Source organism: Monodon monoceros, unplaced genomic scaffold (genome assembly GCF_005190385.1).
Source record: "Monodon monoceros isolate NGI ecotype Baffin Bay Population unplaced genomic scaffold, NGI_Narwhal_1 Super_Scaffold_18, whole genome shotgun sequence".
NCBI lineage: Eukaryota > Metazoa > Chordata > Mammalia > Artiodactyla > Monodontidae > Monodon > Monodon monoceros.
The window spans coordinates 77,523,090-77,544,707 of record NW_021703774.1 but is presented as its reverse complement, the minus strand read 5'-3'; the positions used below and the strand labels follow the sequence as shown (position 1 = coordinate 77,544,707).

The window sequence follows — 21,618 nt, the reverse complement described above, 5'->3', positions numbered from 1 at the left end:
TCAAATAAATGTTATTTGCTGACATCCAGACTCAGCAGTATAAAGCATGTTATAGAAGGGTAGATTTGGAGCTCAGAGACAACAGATTAATAACCAGCACAATAATATTGCTTTGTTTTCCATTTACTTTCTATTTTGTTTCTTTTCATTTCCTATCTTTTATCAGATTGACTTGCTTTACGTTTTCCCATTCTTCACCCTTCCCCTATGTAATTGGGAAATTATTTACCCTATTTCAATTTTTCTAATGACTACATTTAAAACTTTATCACATATTTAAACGTTTAGTTTCTATCAATATCTATCTAGTATGTATAGTATGTATAGCATCTAAGGCAGTGTTTTTTCTTCCAACTATATTATTCTTTGCCATTTTAAGGCATCATTCATTTTCAAATGAGTTGTTTCTCTTCCTTGTCATAGTACTGTTCCTCACCTTTAGCTTGTTTGTATTTTACTCTGCAGCAGGAAAGAGTAATTTATCTAACATATTCTTTTACCTGTGTGGATCCATCCAACAGGTATTTGACAACAGTGCCTTGACTGGTAATAACTCTTGATGCCTCCTGCTCCAGAGGTGGTATCACTGTTTTACAGAATTCATAGTGCTTCACCTTCTGGGGGTAGCTCTGTCGGACCATGATGTCCCAAGTGGGTTCCTCGTCTATAACATATTTATCTTAAAAAGAAAAAAGAGCTTACTGAGAACTGTGCAATGCTGTATGGCTGGGATCTTATCTTCCTGCTTAATTGTTTTCATTCTTTTGTCTACATCTGGTTACTAGGGCAGTTTTCATGTCATGACAGATGGCCCAGAGTACTGGTTCTTTGCTGCCTTTCTTATAGTCACATGTAGTAAATAAGGTCATTTACAAGTACCTAATACATACTTTCCGCATGTATAAGCCAGTGTTTCTAATGATGTCCAGAACATTTCGGGGCAAAATTAGGAAGGGAGAGAGTTATTCTGTCTTAGATGTTGCCTTTTCTCCCCATTGGTATTTTTCTCTCACCCTGGATGCACAATGTTTCCCTGGGGTCCCCCAGTTCCCTGGAGCCCCAGGGGAAGTCACTCACTCAGGCTTGCCCTTCTTAAATCATTTATCATCTTTCAAAGTTAACACAACCCTCTCATCTCTAACCAAGTCCAGATTTTTCTCAGAGTTCTACTCTTAGCTGGCAATCAAGAAGAAAACACCTAATAAATTCCTCCAAAAGAAAGTATTATTATTGAGAATTTCTGGTACACAGCAGCTACTCAGATTTCGCTAATTGAATAATTTCCTCTTCTCCGTTTAAAAAGTGGTTTAATAACATAAAATCCAATGTCTGTCAGTGATGGAGTCTATTAAAAAATCACAGTCTATTCATTTGATGAGATGTTATCTAGATATTAAAAGAAATACATTTGATAAATGTGTATCACCTTGAATATCCAAAATAGAGATGGAATTAAAAGGCTATTTGCAGAAAAATATTTACAATAAAATATAATTTATGTAAAATTTGCATTATCTACAACTTAACATTATTTGTTATTATGAAGGCATACATATAGCACATTTGTATAAACCTATTTGCACAAAAATCTAAGTCTTGTTAGTGTTCACTATAAGAGAAAGAGAAGGAATAGACTGTAGAGGGAAATTTGGGGTTACAGCTGTGTCTGTAATTTTAAAAATATATTTTGATTAAAGTATGACAAAAAGAAATCTTTATTTTGTCTGGCCAGCACATCAGTACTTGTTATATTATGTATTATATTTTTCTGTATTAAAAGTTAAAATAAAATGGCATTGGTTCAGGAGGAAAAGAAGTGGTTTATTAACATGAAATGATGGTATTTCAAGGACTATATCAGGCTGGTGGGAAAATATTTTGGAATAAGCACCTTTCAAGGTGCTTGACCCTTCAAGTCACAGAAGTAATAATAAAATAATAAACATCTGTTGAAATATTTCTATATGTTAAATGCTCTGTGTATGTATTTTATTCAGCCCACTTCAACAACCCTTTAAGGTAGACACTTTCATTTTCCAGAGTTTTCCGATGAATATATGGAGGCAAACTTCTCCAAGGTCACACAGCTGGTAAGAGCAGAGCTTAGATTTGAACCAAGTCTCCGTGCTTAACTATTTTCTTATGCTGTAAAAACAACCACTGCTACCATGACCAAAAATAAAAGCAAAAACCTAACATTGGAATAATACTTTCCAAATTAGAAAGTATTTTCTCATTTAATATTTATAGCAACTCTGTTTAGTAGATGACACTATTTTATAAATGAAGAAATTCAGGTGGGGAGGGGTTATGACTTGTCCAAGGTCACCCTGGCAAGAACTCAAATCTAGGCTCTTTCTTCTTGCACCATGTGACCTTCTCTCCCTTGCCCAAGGCTGACCCTATGAAGATAGTGCTACTTTGATACTTACGCTGTAATTATATTCAGACTTGAATTAGGATAATCACAATATATGGAGGGTTTTAAAAAGATTTGTTACAGAGTTATTATTATTATTATTTTTTTAAAGGATCCAACAGCATTTTAAAAAATAAATTTATTTATTTATTTACTTTTGGCTGCATTGTGTCTTTGTTGCTGCACGTGGGCTTTCTCTGGTTGCAGCAAGCAGGGGCTACTCTGTTGCAGTGCGTGGGCTTCTCACTGTGGTGGCTTCTCTTGTTGCGGAGCATGGGCTCTAGAGCTCAGGCTCAGTAGCTGTGGCTCATGGGCTTAGTTGGTCCGCGGCATGTGGGATCTTCCCGGACCAGGGATTGAACCCGTGTCCCCTGCATTGGCAGGCGGATTCTTAACCACTGCATCACCAGGGAAGTCCCCAGGCAGAGTTATTATTAACCACATTGTCTACCCTGACATAAAGATGAAAACATCAGACTAGAAAATGAAACTAATGGAAAAGACCGGTGAAACAAGTATTAAGCTGTGGTTTGCTAACAGAATCAAGAAAACAAGCAAGGAAACAAATATGTCCTTAAACTTAAAAAGAATATCCCTCTCAGTTCCCTCATAGCATCTTTGACTTCGGAAGACTGTCAGTGGCCTTCAGTCTTAGCACACACAGTTGGTCCCATCATGGAAAACCTGGATCACTAGGAATACTTGGAAATAGAAACAAGGATTCATGGTCTATTTTTAATAATTCAGAAAGCCCAGTGAAAAGAAAAATTGAGACGAAATAGATCGACTACAACATTAAGTTTCTTCTCATTTGGCTGGCAAGTGAATGCAACATTGAATTATTTTTCAATAAGCATACTCTTTTTCTTTGGTACACTTTTTAAATATGGGGTACATAAGGAAATTATAATAGAGTATATTTGGTCGTGAAAATAGGATTCACTGATATAATGTAACATTTGTCAGATGAAGAAACATGATCCAAAGACAGTAAGTTACTGGAAGGGCCATACAGTTAATTAGAACTCAAGCCCCGGCTCCGTGCTTGCTTTGTTGCCTCTCCTACTTCTACTGCAATAGGGGGTCTTCATTTAAATGATGTTCAAATCAATCACCAATGTGGATGCCCCCCTGCATCAGGTTAATTAAAGGAGTCCTGTTGTACTTACGTATTCATCTTAATAGGTTAGGAGCCACGTACAGAATCAACAGAAGTAAGAGACCCTATAAAAGTATATATTGATACCTGGGAACGAGACTGGTTTTCTTCATCCATTTAACCTGCACTTATCTTTACCTACTCTGTGCTCACCGTCCTTTGTTTTGATCAGACCAGCAAAGTTCTGTTCCTGTGGCCCTTTGTAGAGGAAGGACACAGGACCATACAGTAGTTACTAAGAACATTGGCTTTGCCACCACTGGACCAAGAATGGCATTTTATCTCTGCCACTTAGGAACTGAGTGACCTGGGGTAAGTTACTGAACCTTCTGATGCCTCGATTTCTTTATTTTGTGAAAGGAAATTATTAGGACTTAGCTTATAGTAGTTGTATTTTGTCAGGTATGTTAAGTATTTAGATAGTGCCTGGCCCACAGTAAGTGCTCAAAAATGGTGGTCATTATTGTTATTAGCCTATTATTCATTATCAACAAGTTTATTTAACTGGTAGGAAAATACACAATTTCAATGGTGATTGAAGTGTTTTCTATATGACTTTTTCCCCCTGCCTCCTCATCCTCCTGGCCAGCACTCACCTGGGGACTCTTGCCCAATGAAGGTCACCTGGAGCCCATTGGGGCAAGACACGTTCAGGTTTTGGAAGGTGGGAACATAAAGAGTCTCTTGTAAAACAGGTTCTGGTTCTACTTCTTCCTGCAAATAGTTCAACGTGTGAATAATTTCCTGTCATTTTCTAAATGAGATATTGATTTATTATGACTAAACAAAGACTTGCTGAATGCTTAAACTATGACTTGCCCAGGACTAGTGAGCCCTGCAGTGGAGCCTATAAGGATGCATGAGTCTCTACAATTTGTGCAATTGATATTTTGCCTGTAGAATGGCACACAGACATATGAAACAGCTAAATAACAGTACCAAATGGTTGGCACCTCTTTCCTCAGAAAAGGGAGATATCAAAGTTAATGAGACTAATTAGGAAAGGATCATGGAGGAGCTGAAGCTTGAACTAGGCCTTGAAAGATGCCTCAGTTTGGACATGTAGATATAAGGGCTGACCAAGATCCCCACCACCTTCCTTGTGTGATTCTTACAGTTTGGATGCTAGAGACATTATGCTATTAGGATATGTGTCTTTATTTTTCTATAATGAGCATACACTGCTTTTGTAGTAAGTAAAAATAATAAAAGACAATAAAAAAGATTATTTATAAGTTTTAATGAGGGTTTGGGTGTGTCTACTTAACAGATTCTAAATAATTTTATGCTCACTATGCCTGAATCCCTTGTTTGGTTATACGTACTCCAGGATGAAAATTATTCGGTTACTTCCAACCCACCCCTAACGATAATCCTTTCAGTTTTTCCAGTTGATTTGCTCAGCGGCTCGCCACTAAAATCATTCCAACTGATCCCCCAGTGTTGGATCTTTAATTTATTCTCTCTAGTCCTCTACTGTTGATCATTTAGGTTGTCCTGCCTTTGTTATTAATAGAGAATAAAATCTGGATCATTGGCTGAAAATCAATTAAAAACACAAGGCAAAATTAAGAGGTAAAAGCTTATGAAATTCTGTAAAATGAACAATGCTGCTCAAAGACACAAACAAGCCATGACAAATGTATCATCATTACACTCAAAACCAGTAATTATCCCCCACCCTTTCATTGTCATCAATTTAAAAAAATGTTGGGTGGACCGACTGGTTTGCCACCAAATTGCTTTCAGCTACATTAATGAGTTACCTGGGGATACTATACTCAGTACTTGAACATTTCTACTTAAGGGTCAAGTGTCCTAGCTTGAGAAAACTCATCTAGTAAAGCTGTGTAAATATGGTGCAGAGGCTAAGTAACATTCAAACCCCATAACTTTCAAAGGGTCAGGCTCTGAAATCCAGGTCCCTGATCACTTTTTAACACTTCTTTTTTCTAATAAGTTGAGACTTTGTACATTGTACAAACCATACAACTGTACTAGTAAAACTGAAAGAGTCAAGATTTGACCAGTAGTTTCCTTCTTGTCATTCTTTTAGAACCTCTTTTGATCTATATACTTCTATTAGGAAAATGTTTAGAGTCAAAGAGCTCTCAAGTGTGTGAGTGTGTGTGTGTGTGTGTGTGTGTGTGTGTGTGCACGCACTTGTTTGCATATGGTGAAGGGTTAGAGGTAGAGGGTGGACTGCTTTTTAACTGGAAGTGGGTTGTCCTTTAGTCTTGCTGAATTCTTAGTACATCAATATCTAAGTCCAGATCTACCTAACAGAAGTGTTTCCACTATTTAGTTAGAGATCCTCCCCTTCCAATTGTTGTTTATCTCAATGGAATTAAATTCAGTATTGAAAATAAGGACTGGTAGGAACTTGACCATCTAAGCAAAGAACATCCAAGATTCAATGTGGAAAAATGGTTGAACTAGTTATTCTGAGTTTGAAATGAATGACCTGAGACAGTTTGTTTAAGACAGTATGTCTCCTGGTGTGGGAATTCAACTCCTGTGTGCAGACCTCTTCTTGTCCATTCAAAACTGAAAGTACAAGGAGTGTTACTGAATCTGCACAGTAAAATATATGCACTGTAATAACACTATTGACATAACTCATGATTTAAAAAAAGTTAACATTGAGGCAGAAGCAGAGTTTGGGAACACATGGCAAGGTCCACTTACCTTTTTCTCTTCTTCCTTTGGGAGCTCCTCTTCTTTAAGAGATTCTTTGGATTTTTCTTTGCTTTTTGTTTTCCCTTTTCCTTTGCTTTGAGGAATACTCACTATAACAGGAATTACTGTTGGAGTATGTGCTGATGGGATATTCAACATTGCTTCCAAGTTAGGATCCTTATCCTCTATAAAGAGAAAGAGGAGAAAACAAGTAAATTAGACATTTATATTTGATATGTTTGTTAAATAAAATTTACATCTCAAACATTTATACCACTTGGCAATTTTTACCTTGCTGAGTAGGATTGATCAGTTGGATAGGTTTCAGGGGTAATGTAGTTGATTTGGAAATCAAAATTGTAGCTTAGAAATTTGAGGCACTTAATACTTTGATGCATTTGATTGAGTCATGATTTCACACACTCTTGCCTCCCTATCTAGATTGTAAACTCCTAATGATAGGGCAGTAACCATCTCTTCATTTTTTTGAGAAATATTTATTGAGGCTCATATGTAAAACGTGTGGAGCAGTGGATAATAATGAAAAAGAAAAATAAAGGACCTTATGAAGTCAAAATAGTCTAAATAAGACCTGTACTCAAATAGCTTCAATACAAGGACATATTAAATAGAAACATAAGGGATACAAACAAGGAAATTTAGAAAAGAAATAGATTATTTCTGGCTGAGATGATAAAAGAAGTTTTCTTATTGAAGACTGATTTTATTCTGGGTTTAATGGATTGTTAGAATTCTAAAAGGAGAGCCAATCCATGGAGGAACTATGTTGGAAACTTCCAAGCATCCCCTTACGTCTTAGGTTATACTCTCTTCTGGGTTCCAGGGTAACACTCCCACCTGGATCTCCTCTTACCTCTTTGGTTATTTTTTTCTCAGTCTCCTTTACTAACTCTTCCTCTTTGTTAAATGTTGGTAGGTCCCAGTTTTTTTCCCCCTTCTCATTACACAACAGATGTTCTCAACTCTGGCTGCCCATAATCATTTTTCATGGAATTAAACGAAATGCTCAGGCCCCCACCTTGACTCTCTGGGGACGAGGCCCAGGCGTTTATAGTTGTGAAACACAATCACATGTGATTGTGATACACAGTGAGGGCTGAGAGCCTTTATTATCTCTATTAGATCTGAGTATCTTGTTCACTACTGGGGCTCCAGCTGTCATCTACATTTGAATGACTGCAAAATTTACATCTCCGGGCACAAGCTTTCTTCTCAGCTTCAGATCTGTATTTCCAACTGCTCTTAGACATCTCCCCCTGCTTGTGGTACTGGAGACATTTCAAAATCAGTAAGTCTCTCCTCTTCCAAGCAGATAACCCTCCCTCCTATGTTCTCAACCTCGGTCAATGCCATGACCAGTCACGCACTTTGTTTCTCAAGTTAGACATTGAGATTATATGCATTTTCTCTTTTTGACTCACCCTATACATCCAAACAGTCACGCAGCCCTCAGAAATTTCTCTCAAATCATGCCTCTCCTATCTATTCCTACCACCTTAGTTCATATTCTTATTCACTTGCTTGATTTTTTGTAGCAGTTTCCTAATATCACCACCTCAGTGTACTTTCCAAACTATCACTATGATTATGTTCCTAAAATGAAATCTTCTCATGTCACTTCCCTTTTCGTACTTAAAAAACTCTGGCGCTCACAAATCTTATAGGACACACAATGCTCACTCACCCTCCTCCACTCCAGTCACACTCAACCTCTCATTTTTCTGTAAAGATGTCATGCTTTTACCCAACTGTGTATTTATACAAATGGTTCTTACCGTCTAGAATTCCCTTTCCTTGCTGCTTTGTCAGGATAGTTCCTACTCACCTATAAAGTCTCATCTCAGATGCTATGCTTTCTCTCTCAAGTATTTTCTGGCTGTCCCCACTACTTGGTTTATATATAATTTCTAGCACTTATGCAGTTATTTCACTATTTATGGTTTCTGTTCCCATTAGACAATGAATTCTTTGAGTAGCTGTAACATGGTTTTATTCATCTTAGTGACTCAGTGCCAGCAAGATGCCTGACTCATAGCAAGTACAGAATATAAATAGCGAATGGCATCTAGTTAGAGGCAGCTGGAAACTCCTCCCTCTCATCCCCATCCATTTACTCAATCAGTAAATATTTACTGAGTACCTACTACTATGTACCATGCATTGGGTAACCAGTGATGAATGAGACATCAGGAACTTGTAATGTAATGAGAAGTTCAGATGAAGAGAACCTCAGGTATTCAATGTCATGTGTTAAGCCTGTGATAGGAAAAGTACAGAGTGACAGGGGAACCCAGAAGAAAGGCATTTGCCACAAAACACTTCCATACAAGCTGTATTTTATACAGTTGTCCTTCAGTATACACAGGGGGTTGGTCCCAGAACACCCCATGGATACCAATATCTGTGGATGCTCAAGTCCCTTATATAAAATAGTGTAGTATTTATTTGCATATAACCTATGGACATTCTCCCACATACTTTAAATCATTTCTAGATTACTTATAATACCTAATACAATGTAAATGCTATAAAATAGTTATTATACTGCATCATTTAGGAAATAATGACAAAAAATTAGTCTGTACATGTTCAGTACAGATGGAATCATGCAACCATCATGTGCTTAACTACATGGTACACGTCAGCAACAACATAACATTATCTTTCTTTCAACACTTACAGATGGCTTTTGTTTAATGACCCAAAAGAGAAATACATGGAATAAAACATAGAATATTTAAAATACATATAGAAAATATAATCATAGAAAAAATATTAATTCTCTCTCTCTCTCTCTCTCACTCTCACACACATAGTGTTAACAATCACCAAAACCCTAGTTCTCCTGTGTCTTGATTACCCTTGCATGACGACGATGATGATTGCTCTATGGTGTCTATGGTACCGATGTGGCAAGGCGATGAGATGTGTGGCACTCTAGGTAAGTGGTGAGACATCAGGCTGAGTTAAGTCTTCTGACAGGATGTCAGAAGGATTATCTAGTCAGGAGAATTGGGTTCCAATTGCAGACACTGTCACTTTGGAGGAGGCTCAATAATACTAATGTCAGGATATCTGGAGGTTGAGGGCTGAGGATCTTAAAGCACTGAAGTTCTAGGCTTCACAACTGCAGATGCTTTAGTTAGAAACGTTGTTATAGGAAGCTGTTTCTTCCTTTTCTTTGCATCATCAAATAAGTCTTGCAATGATTGTTGGCAAAATGCTATACCTTGGATACCACAGAGGCTTCAGTCTATCAAAGGATTGTACTTGAGGATCATATCCTTTAACACTTGCACCTATTGAAAAAGCACTGCAATATTTTCACGTGTCCAAATTGATGGCTCTGCTTCCTCTAAATTTTCTCTGTAGAAAAAATCATCTGTAGATGACTTTGGCAGATCTTTGAGTTCCTTGTTGGTAAGGATTCCTCTATACTCTTCTATGTGTTCCTTGATGTCACCCTAGATCATGTCAAAGAAGCCTCCTCCCCCCCCCCCCAACTTCCCTTGCAACATTCAAGATATTCCTGATTTCTACATCAATAGTGGGGAAGCCCCTGAGATCATCGACTACCTCACACCATAATGGCTTCCAACATGCATTGACTGTCTTAGGCTTTAGGGCACCTACAGCCTCTGCAGTAAGCACAGTTCCAACCATAATTGTGACGCTCTTCCATAAATCCACTATTTTTTAAATAAATTTATTTATTTATTTACTTACTTTTGGCTGCATTGGGTCTTTGTTGCTGTGCATGAGCTTCCTCTAGTTGTGGCGAGCAGGAGCTACTCTTCATTGCGGTGCACGGGCTTCTCATTGCAGTGGCTTCTCTTGTTGCCAAGTGCGGGCTCTAGGAGCGTGGGCTTCAGTAGTTGCAGCACACGGGCTCAGTAGTTGTGGTGCACAGGCTTAGCTGCTCTGCAGCATATGGGATCTTCCTGGACCAGGGATGGAACCCGTGTCCCCTGCATTGGCAGGCGGTTTCTTAACCACTGCACCACGAGGGAAGTCCCTAAATCCACAATGTTGCAATCAGGGTTAGCACCAAGGGCAGCATGAATCTTCCTCAAGGTGAGGCAGGTATAAGTTGCCTTAATGTCCTCGATGATGCCTTGATTGAGTGGCTGCAGCAGTGATACAGAGTTAGGAGGCAGGAACATCACTTCCACTTCCTTGTCAATGAGGCAGAGAAATTGAGTTAGTTAGGAGCATTGTCAATTATGAGGAGCACCTTGAATAGTAGCTCTTTCTCTTTGAGGTATTTCTTCATTTCAGGAATGAAGCACTGGTGGAACCATTCCAAGAACAAGACGGCTGTCACCCAAGCTTTCCTGTTGTGCTGCCAGAACAGCATAGACAATTTTTGTTTTTGTTCTTTTGGGCCCAGGAGTTGTTTGCTCATAGACTAGGCTTGATCATGTGACCTGCTGCATTGCCACATAGCCCGAGAGTAAGGTAAGCTTTCCAGTCCTTGAACCCCAGGGCCTGCTTGGCATTCTGACGGATGTAGGTACGACTGGGCATCAGCCTGTTTTATCACAATTGAAGACTCGCTCTAGAAGGTAGCCTTTCTCTTCTTGAGTTCTTCTGGGAACACTGATGTTGCTTTGGCACTGGCCGATGTCGATTCTCCTGTGATCTTTAAGTTCTTGAGGGTGTAGCATTTTATCAGCTAACCAGCCATCTATTAGTGCCCTTAAACTCCTTCCTCTCACTCTCCTCACCCCTCACAACAGGGCACACAGAGGCTAAGTGCTCTTTCACGCGTAATTTTGCCATCCAAAGGGACATACTTCTGTAACATGTCCCCTAGCCACATACAAAATACAAGCACTTTGTAAGCACTTTGTCATGAACCTGCAAGACCATTTTTGCCATTGTAGGGGCAGCTCTAACCCTTCCATGAACTTCGTCTTCTTTCTGCTTTACTGTGAGAATGTTCCATTTGTTCTTAGTGACCTTACATCCCACTTTGGCAAGCCACATGCCACTTTTCAGAAGATCAAAGATCTGTATTTTCTTGTCGAGAGACAGCACTTTCTGCTCTTTCTTGGCATTTGAGGGATTGTTTTGACCACTTAACTGCTTTTTGGGAGCCATTTTTCACAGAAACCAAGCATGAACACACAATACAAGTAGCAAATGAACAGGACACCAGACCAGCAATGCTCAGACAATGAGCACTGGAGAGTGCAGGTGTGTGACGTGGTAGGTGGCCACAGTAGGGTGTGCCTACACATCACTTCATTCACTATGGCTTCAGCATAGTGATCGGCCTGGGGCAAATTTGGGGGCAAATTTTTGCTTTTTGCAACTTTCTGGAATTTTTTTAAAAATAATATTTTCAATTCAAGGTTGGTCGAATCTGCGAATTCAGAACCCATGGGTATGGGATACAGAGGACTGACTGTACTGCACAGTTTGCTTTTCTACAAACGCGTCATGCTCTTACACTACTGAGCTTTTGCACATGCTATTCCTGGTATAGAATTCCCTTCCTTTGATTCTTTGCCTAAGCAATTTCCACTCAACTCCAAAGACCCAGTTCACATGGGTGAAGCATTCCTCAGAGCAAGTAACCTGTAATCTGAGTCCTGAAGTATAGGAGGAAGTTCATTGTTGAAAGTGGTGATGTACATAGCAAGAGAAAGAATTCTGAGCAAGGGGCACAGCATGGGCAATTGGTCAGAGATAAGAGAGAGCACAGTTCATCAAGGAACTGAAAGGCACAGAAAAGACTAGGGTAGCCAAGAGCTGGAGATAACCTAAATGTCCACTGACAGATGACTGGATAAATAAAATGTGCTGTATACATTCAGTGGAATGCTGTTCAGTCTTAAGAAAGAAATTCTGTAATGTGTAACAATGTGGATGATCCTTGAGCACATTATGCTAAGTGAAATAAGCCAGTCATAGAAAGACAAACACTGCATGCTTCCACTTATGTGAGGTATCTAAAATAGTTGAATTCATAGAATCAAAGAGTAGAATGGTGGTTGTCAGGGGCTGCAGAGAGAAGGAAATTGGAAGCATAAAGTAATATCATAATCAACGGGCATAAGTTTCAGTTAAGCAAGATCAATAAGCTCTAGAGAGCTGTATATATTGAATTAAGAGGAGGGAATTGGATTGGAAATTTGTTTAGCCACTAGCAGATAAACGTTCTTAAATATTAGTATTACATGCATCCTTAAGGAATTTATAATATATTTTTTACAAAGACTCATGCCTTCAACTTTTTTAATATACAGGAAGTAAAACATTACTTGTTATCTACACTATAAACATTTTCAAATGCAGTACCTATAAACTGAAATTAGGAACATCTGTATTAAATGGAAAGATTGCATATTAATTTAAGGATTAGATCAAGAATAAGTAAATCACTTAGAAAATAGCAGCAACATAGTTGATATAGAGTGTAAATATCTTAATGTAAAATAATGATAACCTTGTTCAGTAGGAGTATGGTTTGTTAGTGACTGTGTGTGATTGTGGATTTTAATACATAATTTGTTAGGCAACAAATGACTTTTCCAAGTGTTGGATTAAAAATGAATCAACTACAAAATTAAAAGTCAAAACCCCAAATAAAGCAAAAATACTAACAAATTTAATGGGCTCTCTAACCCACTAAAGTACTACAATACTTGGCACAAGGTAAGAAACATGGATTAATGATCCATGGGAATATTGTCTCTAGAGAAATGAAACTACATAGTACGGCAGATAATTGGATCACCACAATTCACATGTAGTTTAAGGTCACACAACATAGGGATTACCTTTTGATTTTATAAAGCTTTTTTTTTTTAATCTCTTGTGGTTAGATCCCTGTAAAATGCATGAGAACCCACAAGATTTCCTAACTGGTTCTTGGTAAAGTGACAGGTCATTTTGTGGTTTGTAAGGAAATAGCTTCCAGTTGGAGAACTTGTTTATTAAGAGTGGGGTAAATAAATCCTTCAAGATGTCCAATGAATGGCTCCTTTAAGATTAATGTTCTGAAGCACATTGAGGAGTTCCATAAACACAGGATTCATAGAAATATTATTCTGCAGAAAATCAAGAGGATTCTTTGGCAAATCATGTTTTTTTTTTGGTACCAACTAACAGACTTATTTTCATGGGTTAGTTAACAAAGATAACTTATATGTATGTACATGTGGTTATATGTGAGATTATATGTATGAAAAGTGCTGTTTAAAATGTCACACTATTGTTATTTTCTACATATGAAAGATTATATATGTACATACATATGTACACACACATATGTATGTACACACACATATATTCCCACTGCTCAGGAAATGAGGGGCATTAAATCAGAACATGTTTATCAACAAGTAAGCTGATGGAGGGTGGGCAGCTGCCCTTGGTCACGGGACACTTATCCTTTCTGTTGTGTTTAATTCACCTGGCGCCATTCCACTCGATCCATAGTAACTTATTGAGAGGCAGATTCCATTTTCCAAGGTGGCAGAAAAAGATCCAAACTTGCTGACAGCTTTATTCTCTGCATTTGATTCTTCTAAAAGATAAAATCAAATCAAGGACATTTTTGTTTTATCAAAAAGAAATGTAAGCAAAACTCAGTGTGAAGTGGAAATCACCCAAATATGTAAAAGCATGGATATGATTAAGTAAATTATGATATGTACATATACCAATGAATTATTATGAAATCATTAAAAAGTCTTTTTTTAAAAATCTTTAGATATATATTTTTTAATCAAAGTATAATTGACTTACATTAGTTTCAGGTACACAGCATAGTGGTTTGATATTTTTATAGATTATGCACCATACAGTTATTATAATATGATTTTAAAAAATATTTAATGAATAGGAAACTGCTCATCATGATAAAGTGAAAGACATACACTGTGAATAGTGGTTACTGCTGGGATGGTAGAATAATGAGCAACTGTCATCTTTTTAAAGTATTCCTATATTTCCTAATTTTTATACTAAACCATATATTTTTATATCAGATAAAACAAAGAAGAGTAATTTTTAAATTTCTGTTTTTAAGTTCTTGGGTACATTCAAACTTGTCAAACATTGTATTCTTACCTTGAATTTATAAAACACTGTGACTACAACTAAATTTATTAGCTAGATTTAGTTATTGATCTTATTACTTATTACTAACTTGAGTCCAAAAGCATTTTATTAATTAACTCATCTCCATTTGCAGGTATAACCTACACTGGGCAAGAAGCAATTAATTTTTCCAGCTGGTGTTGCTGGGACATGTTAAATGGTGTTATCAAGAAGTTTCATGGTGTATGATCAATGGACATCCACTTGGAACTCTCATCTACAAGCAGGTCGAGATGCTCATGGCCAAATTTAGGATTTTTTTCTTGTTCTTGCAGTTTAAGAAAATTGATACTACATGGAGATCCAAGTGATAGATCATAGATAGAAACCCTATCATTCACAGTCAATATTGCAGAGAAGCCAAACCTTCAGTAGGAATCAATTAATAAGCACCTGAGTCCTAGAGATTGCACTTGGTACAGTGCATTAAACAAAATTCAGAACAGAAAGGACATTGCAAACTCAATGTTGCTACAAAAAGGTAGCCAGGCGAGGCAGACTCTGCATGTCAGCTGGAATCAAGAGCTGGGTTCCCAGAAGAGGCAAAACCAAGTAAGCAGCCCACTATAGATGGGCTATGTATATGATGTATATCCCCTTTACATTAGGGAAAGTGTATATAAACAAGATGGCAAAACACTTCAGTTATCATCTGTAAAAATTACACATGCTACCTGCCAGGGATGCATGTGTTTCTGTTAAGTGGATAGGTTTGACCTATGGTGGAAGTACTGATACCCACTGCCACGAAGATGCAGCTGCTTACCTTTTTCAAAATGTTGCTCTCCTTCTCTTTCTTCTTTCTCATCTTCTGAAGGATAATCCTCTTTTTTCTCCTTTTTCACAATTTTCTTAGGGTCTCTTAAATGAATTAAAAAATTGTGCTTATCCTTTTTCACTTTCACTTTGATAAAAGTTGGGCCTGGAGAAGAATCATGGGATAGAAAATGGGCTGATTGTGATGCCCCAATTAAGCTCTGTGATAAGACCTCTAAATAATGCAGCACAGCATTTAAGTCAGGGACTAGAAATACCTAGGGATGTCACTACTTTTATAAAAAGATACCTAAAAGAATAAAGTGATAGTGGAATTCCAGGAAGGAACAGCAGGTGGATCAGGGAGATGTTTGCAGACTTTCTGCTCATACCTAAAATCCAATTACAGAAGGGAGAGTAAATTGGCTAAGGTATACCTATACTCAACTTTATGATCAATCACACGTGATGGTTAACGTGAAAGGATTTTGTAATTGATAAAGAATTGCATAAATGTTAGTTACAGTAGTTATTATTGTTAGTAGGAACATATAAGAATTTCCCAAACAAAACATTTTCTGCTAGTGTTCTGACTCATTCTTTGTCTCCTCTTCCAGTTTTTTTCTTTTTTTTTAACCCAGCCTTTCCTTTTCAACTTTCATTGAATGATCATATCTCAAAGTTGATAGAATTAAGATAAAAATATACTTACTATGAACCATCTGAAACATATATATTATATGCATATGCAAATATTCATAAGAGTAAAGAACGGTTACTGAAAATGGAACATAGCATTTTAAAACTTGAGTCCAGTGCTTTTCTCAGTTCTGTGATTCTGAGTTCCATTTTTAATTACTACTATTTGTACCCTACACCCAGGGTTGATATTCAAAATATTAAACACTAAAAAATATTGTAATATAAATAAATATGCACACCTATCTATTAATAAAAATCCCTTTCATGTTTTAAATGTCTTTACTTTTATTTTTTGGCTGCACCAAGTGGCCTGCAGGATCTCAGTTCCCCGACCAGGGATCGAAGCCCCACCCCCTGCAGTGGAAGCCGGAGTCCTCACCACTGGACCACCAGGGAAGTCCTCCCTTTCATGTTTTAAATAAACAAACCTTATATAATAAAACAGTCTGGCATTTGATATAAGTTGTACCACAAACCATTCTTTAAATAATTTGAATAATTTGTAGGCCTTTTTATTTTAAAAATCATTGGTAGGATCTTTTGTTTGATGTGGCAGTTACTATCTAATGATGCTTGAGCCATGATTCCACATAGGGAATAGCATTCTCACTCTTGTAATGATTTCCTCATTAAATTGATGGTCATTTGATGATAGGAAGGAAGGAAGGGAGGGAGGAAGGGAAGAAGGGAGGAAGGGAAGAAGGGAGGAAGGGAGAAAGGGAGGAAGGAAGGAAGGGAGGAAAATTAAGAGAGGGCTGGAGGAAGGGTAGGGAGTGAGAAGGGGCGGGCTGGTGTTGCAGGCAGAGTGTGGGTGGGAGGAGCCCTGGTGTCCCTTGTTGGGTTGCATAATCTTGTGGACATTAAACAGGATCCTGCTCACACTCCCTCCCCACTGACTCTTCCCAGCTCTCAGAGGCCACAGCTCCCTACTAGACAGTAAGCTGTCAAATAAAACCCAGGTCCTCAAACCCATCCTAAGAAATCTTTAAAGCACAGTGAAAAGAGAAGCTCTACAAGATGTCCCCAATAAGTTCCCTAGAGCCCAGATCTGCTCTTCCCTTGGGGAGAATGAAGCATTTCCTTTTTCCAGACTAGGTCCTCCACAGCTCATCTCCAAGACCTCCCTCCCACTTAATGACTTCTGAATCCAGAGGCAATTTCTTTATAGCAAAAATAACTGGATATTGGCAGCAGGCCCCCAAACTCTGTGCTCCAGAAACCAAATCAGGAATTTGCTCTAAATTCGCAGTATGTGCTTAGTTTCTGAGATAACACTATGTGTTGTAATTAACATTATTAAGTAACGATTTGCTTACTGCAGTTACTGTTATACTATTTTCCAATCCTATGGAAATATTTTCATATTTTAACAACTGGAATGTTTGTCTTAGTGTGCCCAGGTAACCTCACGGCTGGGCTGTGCCTTGCAGAGGCTATTACAACAGAAGAGTGTGAGGTCTGAAAGTGGGGAACGTTGTGCATAAATGAATCACTGGGGGCACATTATTACTCTCACCTATCATACTCAGGAGTACAAGGCCCCAGGATTATCTGAAATGGGTTAATATCTTCCAAACCATTAACCAGCTGCTTTCAAAATGTACCTTTTTCAAATGTTGTCTTTTCTACTTCAATCTGCCCTCCATCGGAAGGATACAGATAATAATTTGTTCCTGAGATTTGGACTGGTATTTCTCCCATGTTGTATCCACGAAACTAGAAAAGAAAACATCATTCTTTGAGTGTGGAATGGCAATTGACAAAAATTAGGTCATCCATGTGAGCCAGTTAAAGCTGCCATAAGCCTAATTTCTGCTAAATGATTTGTCACTTTGTAGACTCAGAGGCCAGTGTCCATCTTATCTTTGGCACCTCCTGTAGTGTTATAATGACAGGTAGAATTAAAGAAGGTACATGATTTTAAACTCTGTTCACTGGAGCATCCTCATAACCCAGTGCAATTCAAATCACTGGACTATTGCCAAAGCAGTGCGAAAAGTTATCAATTTCTCTTTCATTGGTTGTTAATTTCCTGTTTAAAGAGAGCTAATATACTGAGGAGTATTGGTACTTTACATTTTAGAAGGTCAAGTGTTAAAGACTTTTTTTTTTTTTTTTTTTTTTTTACTAAGTGTCGCTAATAGAGCTCCAAGTGATACTGATGCAGGCTAAAGCTTGAGAACAACTGGCTCAGAGTAGTAACTAGAAAGGACAAGGGCTGTTACTTTTTTCCCCATCTTTTCCTGATTAGGTTTTTCTCATAAAATGGCTTGAGGGAGAGATTGGCAAAGGGAAGGTTTCACAAAAGCATACAGGCAAGAAACGTGGGTGCATACAGAGAGATAACCCAATGTACTCAGCAAGTCCCATCATCTGAGACAGAAAAAGCCAACCTCTTTGTCCACTATTGTAACTGAGCAGGACCCTACGGGGCCTTCCTGGGACAGATTCCTCCCCCACAGCCTCTGCTTTAGCTCCTCTGAAGTACCTAGATAATAGTATTTGAGGCACATTCCCTGAGTTGCCTTAAAGATACTAAAACCAGCACCAAATGGAAGAAATGAACTATTGTACTTGATGACCATGAGCACCATAGCCCCCAGACCTACTGGTGCCTAAGGATTGATAATGTTAACCCCTGTGACACTGCCCTGTTACCTCACCATCAACCAATCAGAGAATTCTTCAGGAGATGGTCACATTCCCTGCGACTTCCCTCCCTCACCTGGCCTTTAAAAATGCTTTCCTGAAACCCATCGGGAAGTTGGTTGCTTTGAGCACTAGCTGCCCAGGACTCCTTGCTTGGTGCCCTGTGATAAACGTTGCACTTTCCTTCACCACAACCCGGTGTCAGTAGACTGGCGTTACTGTGTGCAGGCAAGTGGACCCAAGTTTGGTTTGATAACGTGCTGACCTATCACAGTTGCTTACTTACATACACCTAAGTGAATGCTTTTGTGTCAAATTTCCATCTTTACCACCCCTAGAAACCTAGCTTCATGGCACTCAAGAAAAACTGGCCTAAGGGTGTTCCTGTCTTGGTGATCAGCTGCAAAGAAGGTCCTAGGTATCACAGGATGGACGGCAGATCTGAGATCTTCTATACTAGAAGAAACCCCAAGGCCTCTGTGGTGGCAGTGAAGACTGAAAACCTTACCACAGAAGCTGTGTTCTTCCCCAAACAATTAGGAATGACCCAAAGGAGCTTTTTAGAAAATTGATTTTACCGAGTAAACGATCTCAGGCTCTGGTTCCTGGAGGGGCTCCTCTGTTATTTCCGGGATCTTTATTTGCTCTTCTTCCAATTTCTCCTTTAAAAAATTTTCTCTCTTGAAATTCCTACTATCTTCTTTCTCTAGTTTTTCCTTGCCTTTCTTTTTACCAGATTCCTTACTCTTCTTTTCTGCTTTTTTTTCTTCCTTTAAGCGTTCCTCTTCAGCTAACCTATCTTGCTCTTTCCATGCCTGTAAACACATTTTTAAAATATTAATAGGATTTTGAAACAAATCTGATCCTATTCAGGTTCACTCTGGAGAATATTTAACATGATTTTTATAAGCTGTATCTCTGATGGATCAAAATACTGAGCTAGAAATTGTGGTGTCATCCTTGATTCCCTTTCTCTCACCCAACTTCTGTATGCTAGACCCTGCCAATCCTCTTCAGAGATCTCTCTTCACTTCAGCTTTTTCTCTTACCCTCTGTTGAAATTTTCTTTACTTCAGGTCTTTTTATATTTAACCTGAACTATTGCATCAGCCTCTTAGCTGGTCTCCCTGGCTCTTATACTTTTCCACAAGAATCCAATCCCCAATTTAGGTTCTAAACATGGTTAATCAGCAGTATGGTAGACAAGATGTACGAAGAAACATTCCTGGCATAAAATATTTCAGAAACGATGGCTAAAATATCAAATCATCATTGTAATGCATAGCAATGTAATGCAATGCATTGTAATACATAGCAATGTTGGCAGCAAAGTAAAAAATATGAGAAAGCACTAATTCAATGAGGGAAGGAAGCACTGAAAACAGCAGTTTCCCAGGGTTATCTGCCCATCCCTGGAAGCCAAGAACTTGGGTTTTGGGAGTTATAGGGACTAGAGCCAGAACCCAGGAGATCAGAGACCTATGAATAGCACGGGTATTTTTTTAAAATGACACCTTCACTGAGTGAACTAGAAAAAAATCTTGCCCCATAGAGTAAAATCATGAAAGCTAGTCAGCTTCCCTGGCCCTGAGTTAAAGTAGGAGCAGAGAGGGCAGGAGGAAATGGGCCCTGAGAACGCTTAACCACAAGCCTGTCCTCACATAGATTTGTGGCCAAAATGTACATCACCTTAAAAGTATTCTGAAAAGACTGTGGGCAAAATGTGAGTTCACAAAGGAAAATCACAAAATCTGAGGAACTAAGTCGAAATCAAAAACCTGAAGAAGAAACAAACTCTGAAATTATACTTGCAAAGACTGCAGATATTGGAATTATCAGAGAATATAAAATAAGTATTTTAATATGCTTAAAGAAAGAAAAGGAGGCATCAAAAGTATCAGTAAAAACAAGAGAGTATCAAAAATCAGTGAGTTTGAAAGCCCTATTGGAAATGGAATAGGAGTTTTGAAAAGGCAGTATTTGAACAGATAATGGATGAGACATTTCCAGAGCTGATGAAAGACACTAACCAGTGAATCAAACCCAGGAAATGATAGTGATGTGCTGGACCTGGGTCATATTGACTTGGAAGAGTTTATTGTTAAACTTTCAGGAATTTGGCGAGTCAGTTTTAACCACATCCATTATTAAAATCAAATGATACAAATGTACAATAAAATACCATTAAAAACAAAGGCAATAAACACTCAAAACGTACCACTTTCCTAACTACTTTGTTACATTTAACTATGATTTATGCCAGCGGTCCCCAACCTTTTTGGCACCAGGGACCGGTTTCGTGGAAGACAAGTTTTCCACGGACAGGGCTGGGTGGGGGGTGGTTCAGGAGGTAATGCGAGTGACGGTTCAGGCAGTAATGTGAGCGATGGGGAGTGAAAGGGAGCAGCAAATGAAGCTTCCCTCCCTCGCCCGCCCACAGCTCTCACAGCGGCCCAGTTCCTAACAGGCCGAGGACCAGTAGTGGTCAGCGGCCCAGGGGTTGGGGACCCCTGATCTATGCTCTCGGGGTTATCTATGTAAATTGTATCTGTATGGTAGAATTATAACAGTGTGCTACTACATATTGTTTCCAACTCCACATACAGTGACATCTTATCAGTAGCTTGAAGTCAGCCATGATGGGAGTATTTACACTACAGATATCAGCAAATGCTACAAATCAGGGATTTACTGACTACTCGTTGACTACATAGACTTTAAAAAATGATGGAGAAGATGTTAATAAAGCAGTGTTTTGTGTTTTGAGCTGTTACACTGTAACTAGCACAAAAAAAATTGAGGAAATATTCTTCGAGTATTTAAAATCTATTACCTGATTCAGCAAAGAAGTTGCTAATATCATTGGTGAATAAGTGAGACATATCCCTCTGTTGCTCACTTTTGTCTTACTTGCTCATGTAAATGAAAATATCAATCAGCATTCATTGTGGCACTACACTTGTTTGTCAATTGCAACTATAGGCTGGCTAAAGATGTAAGAGCTTAGTAAAAATCAATGAAAGCAATTCTGTGAGAATCCACTGGATAAATGGAATTTACAATAAAGAATATTACCTATTTTATTATTTGTAAATTGTGTGCTATACATACCATACATCAG

At 38.3% G+C, this 21,618-nt stretch overlaps 1 protein-coding gene across 1 annotated transcript in view; it reads right to left on the bottom strand.

The window, feature by feature from the left end:
* Positions 1–21,618, bottom strand: part of SPAG17 (sperm associated antigen 17) — a 219,386-nt gene that overhangs the window by 74,948 nt on the left and 122,820 nt on the right. Inside the window, 7 exon segments of the mRNA XM_029230280.1 lie at positions 501–679; positions 4,175–4,292; positions 6,267–6,442; positions 13,702–13,815; positions 15,157–15,312; positions 17,453–17,564; positions 19,076–19,312. Of these exon segments, the coding sequence (XP_029086113.1) occupies positions 501–679; positions 4,175–4,292; positions 6,267–6,442; positions 13,702–13,815; positions 15,157–15,312; positions 17,453–17,564; positions 19,076–19,312 (1,092 nt within the window).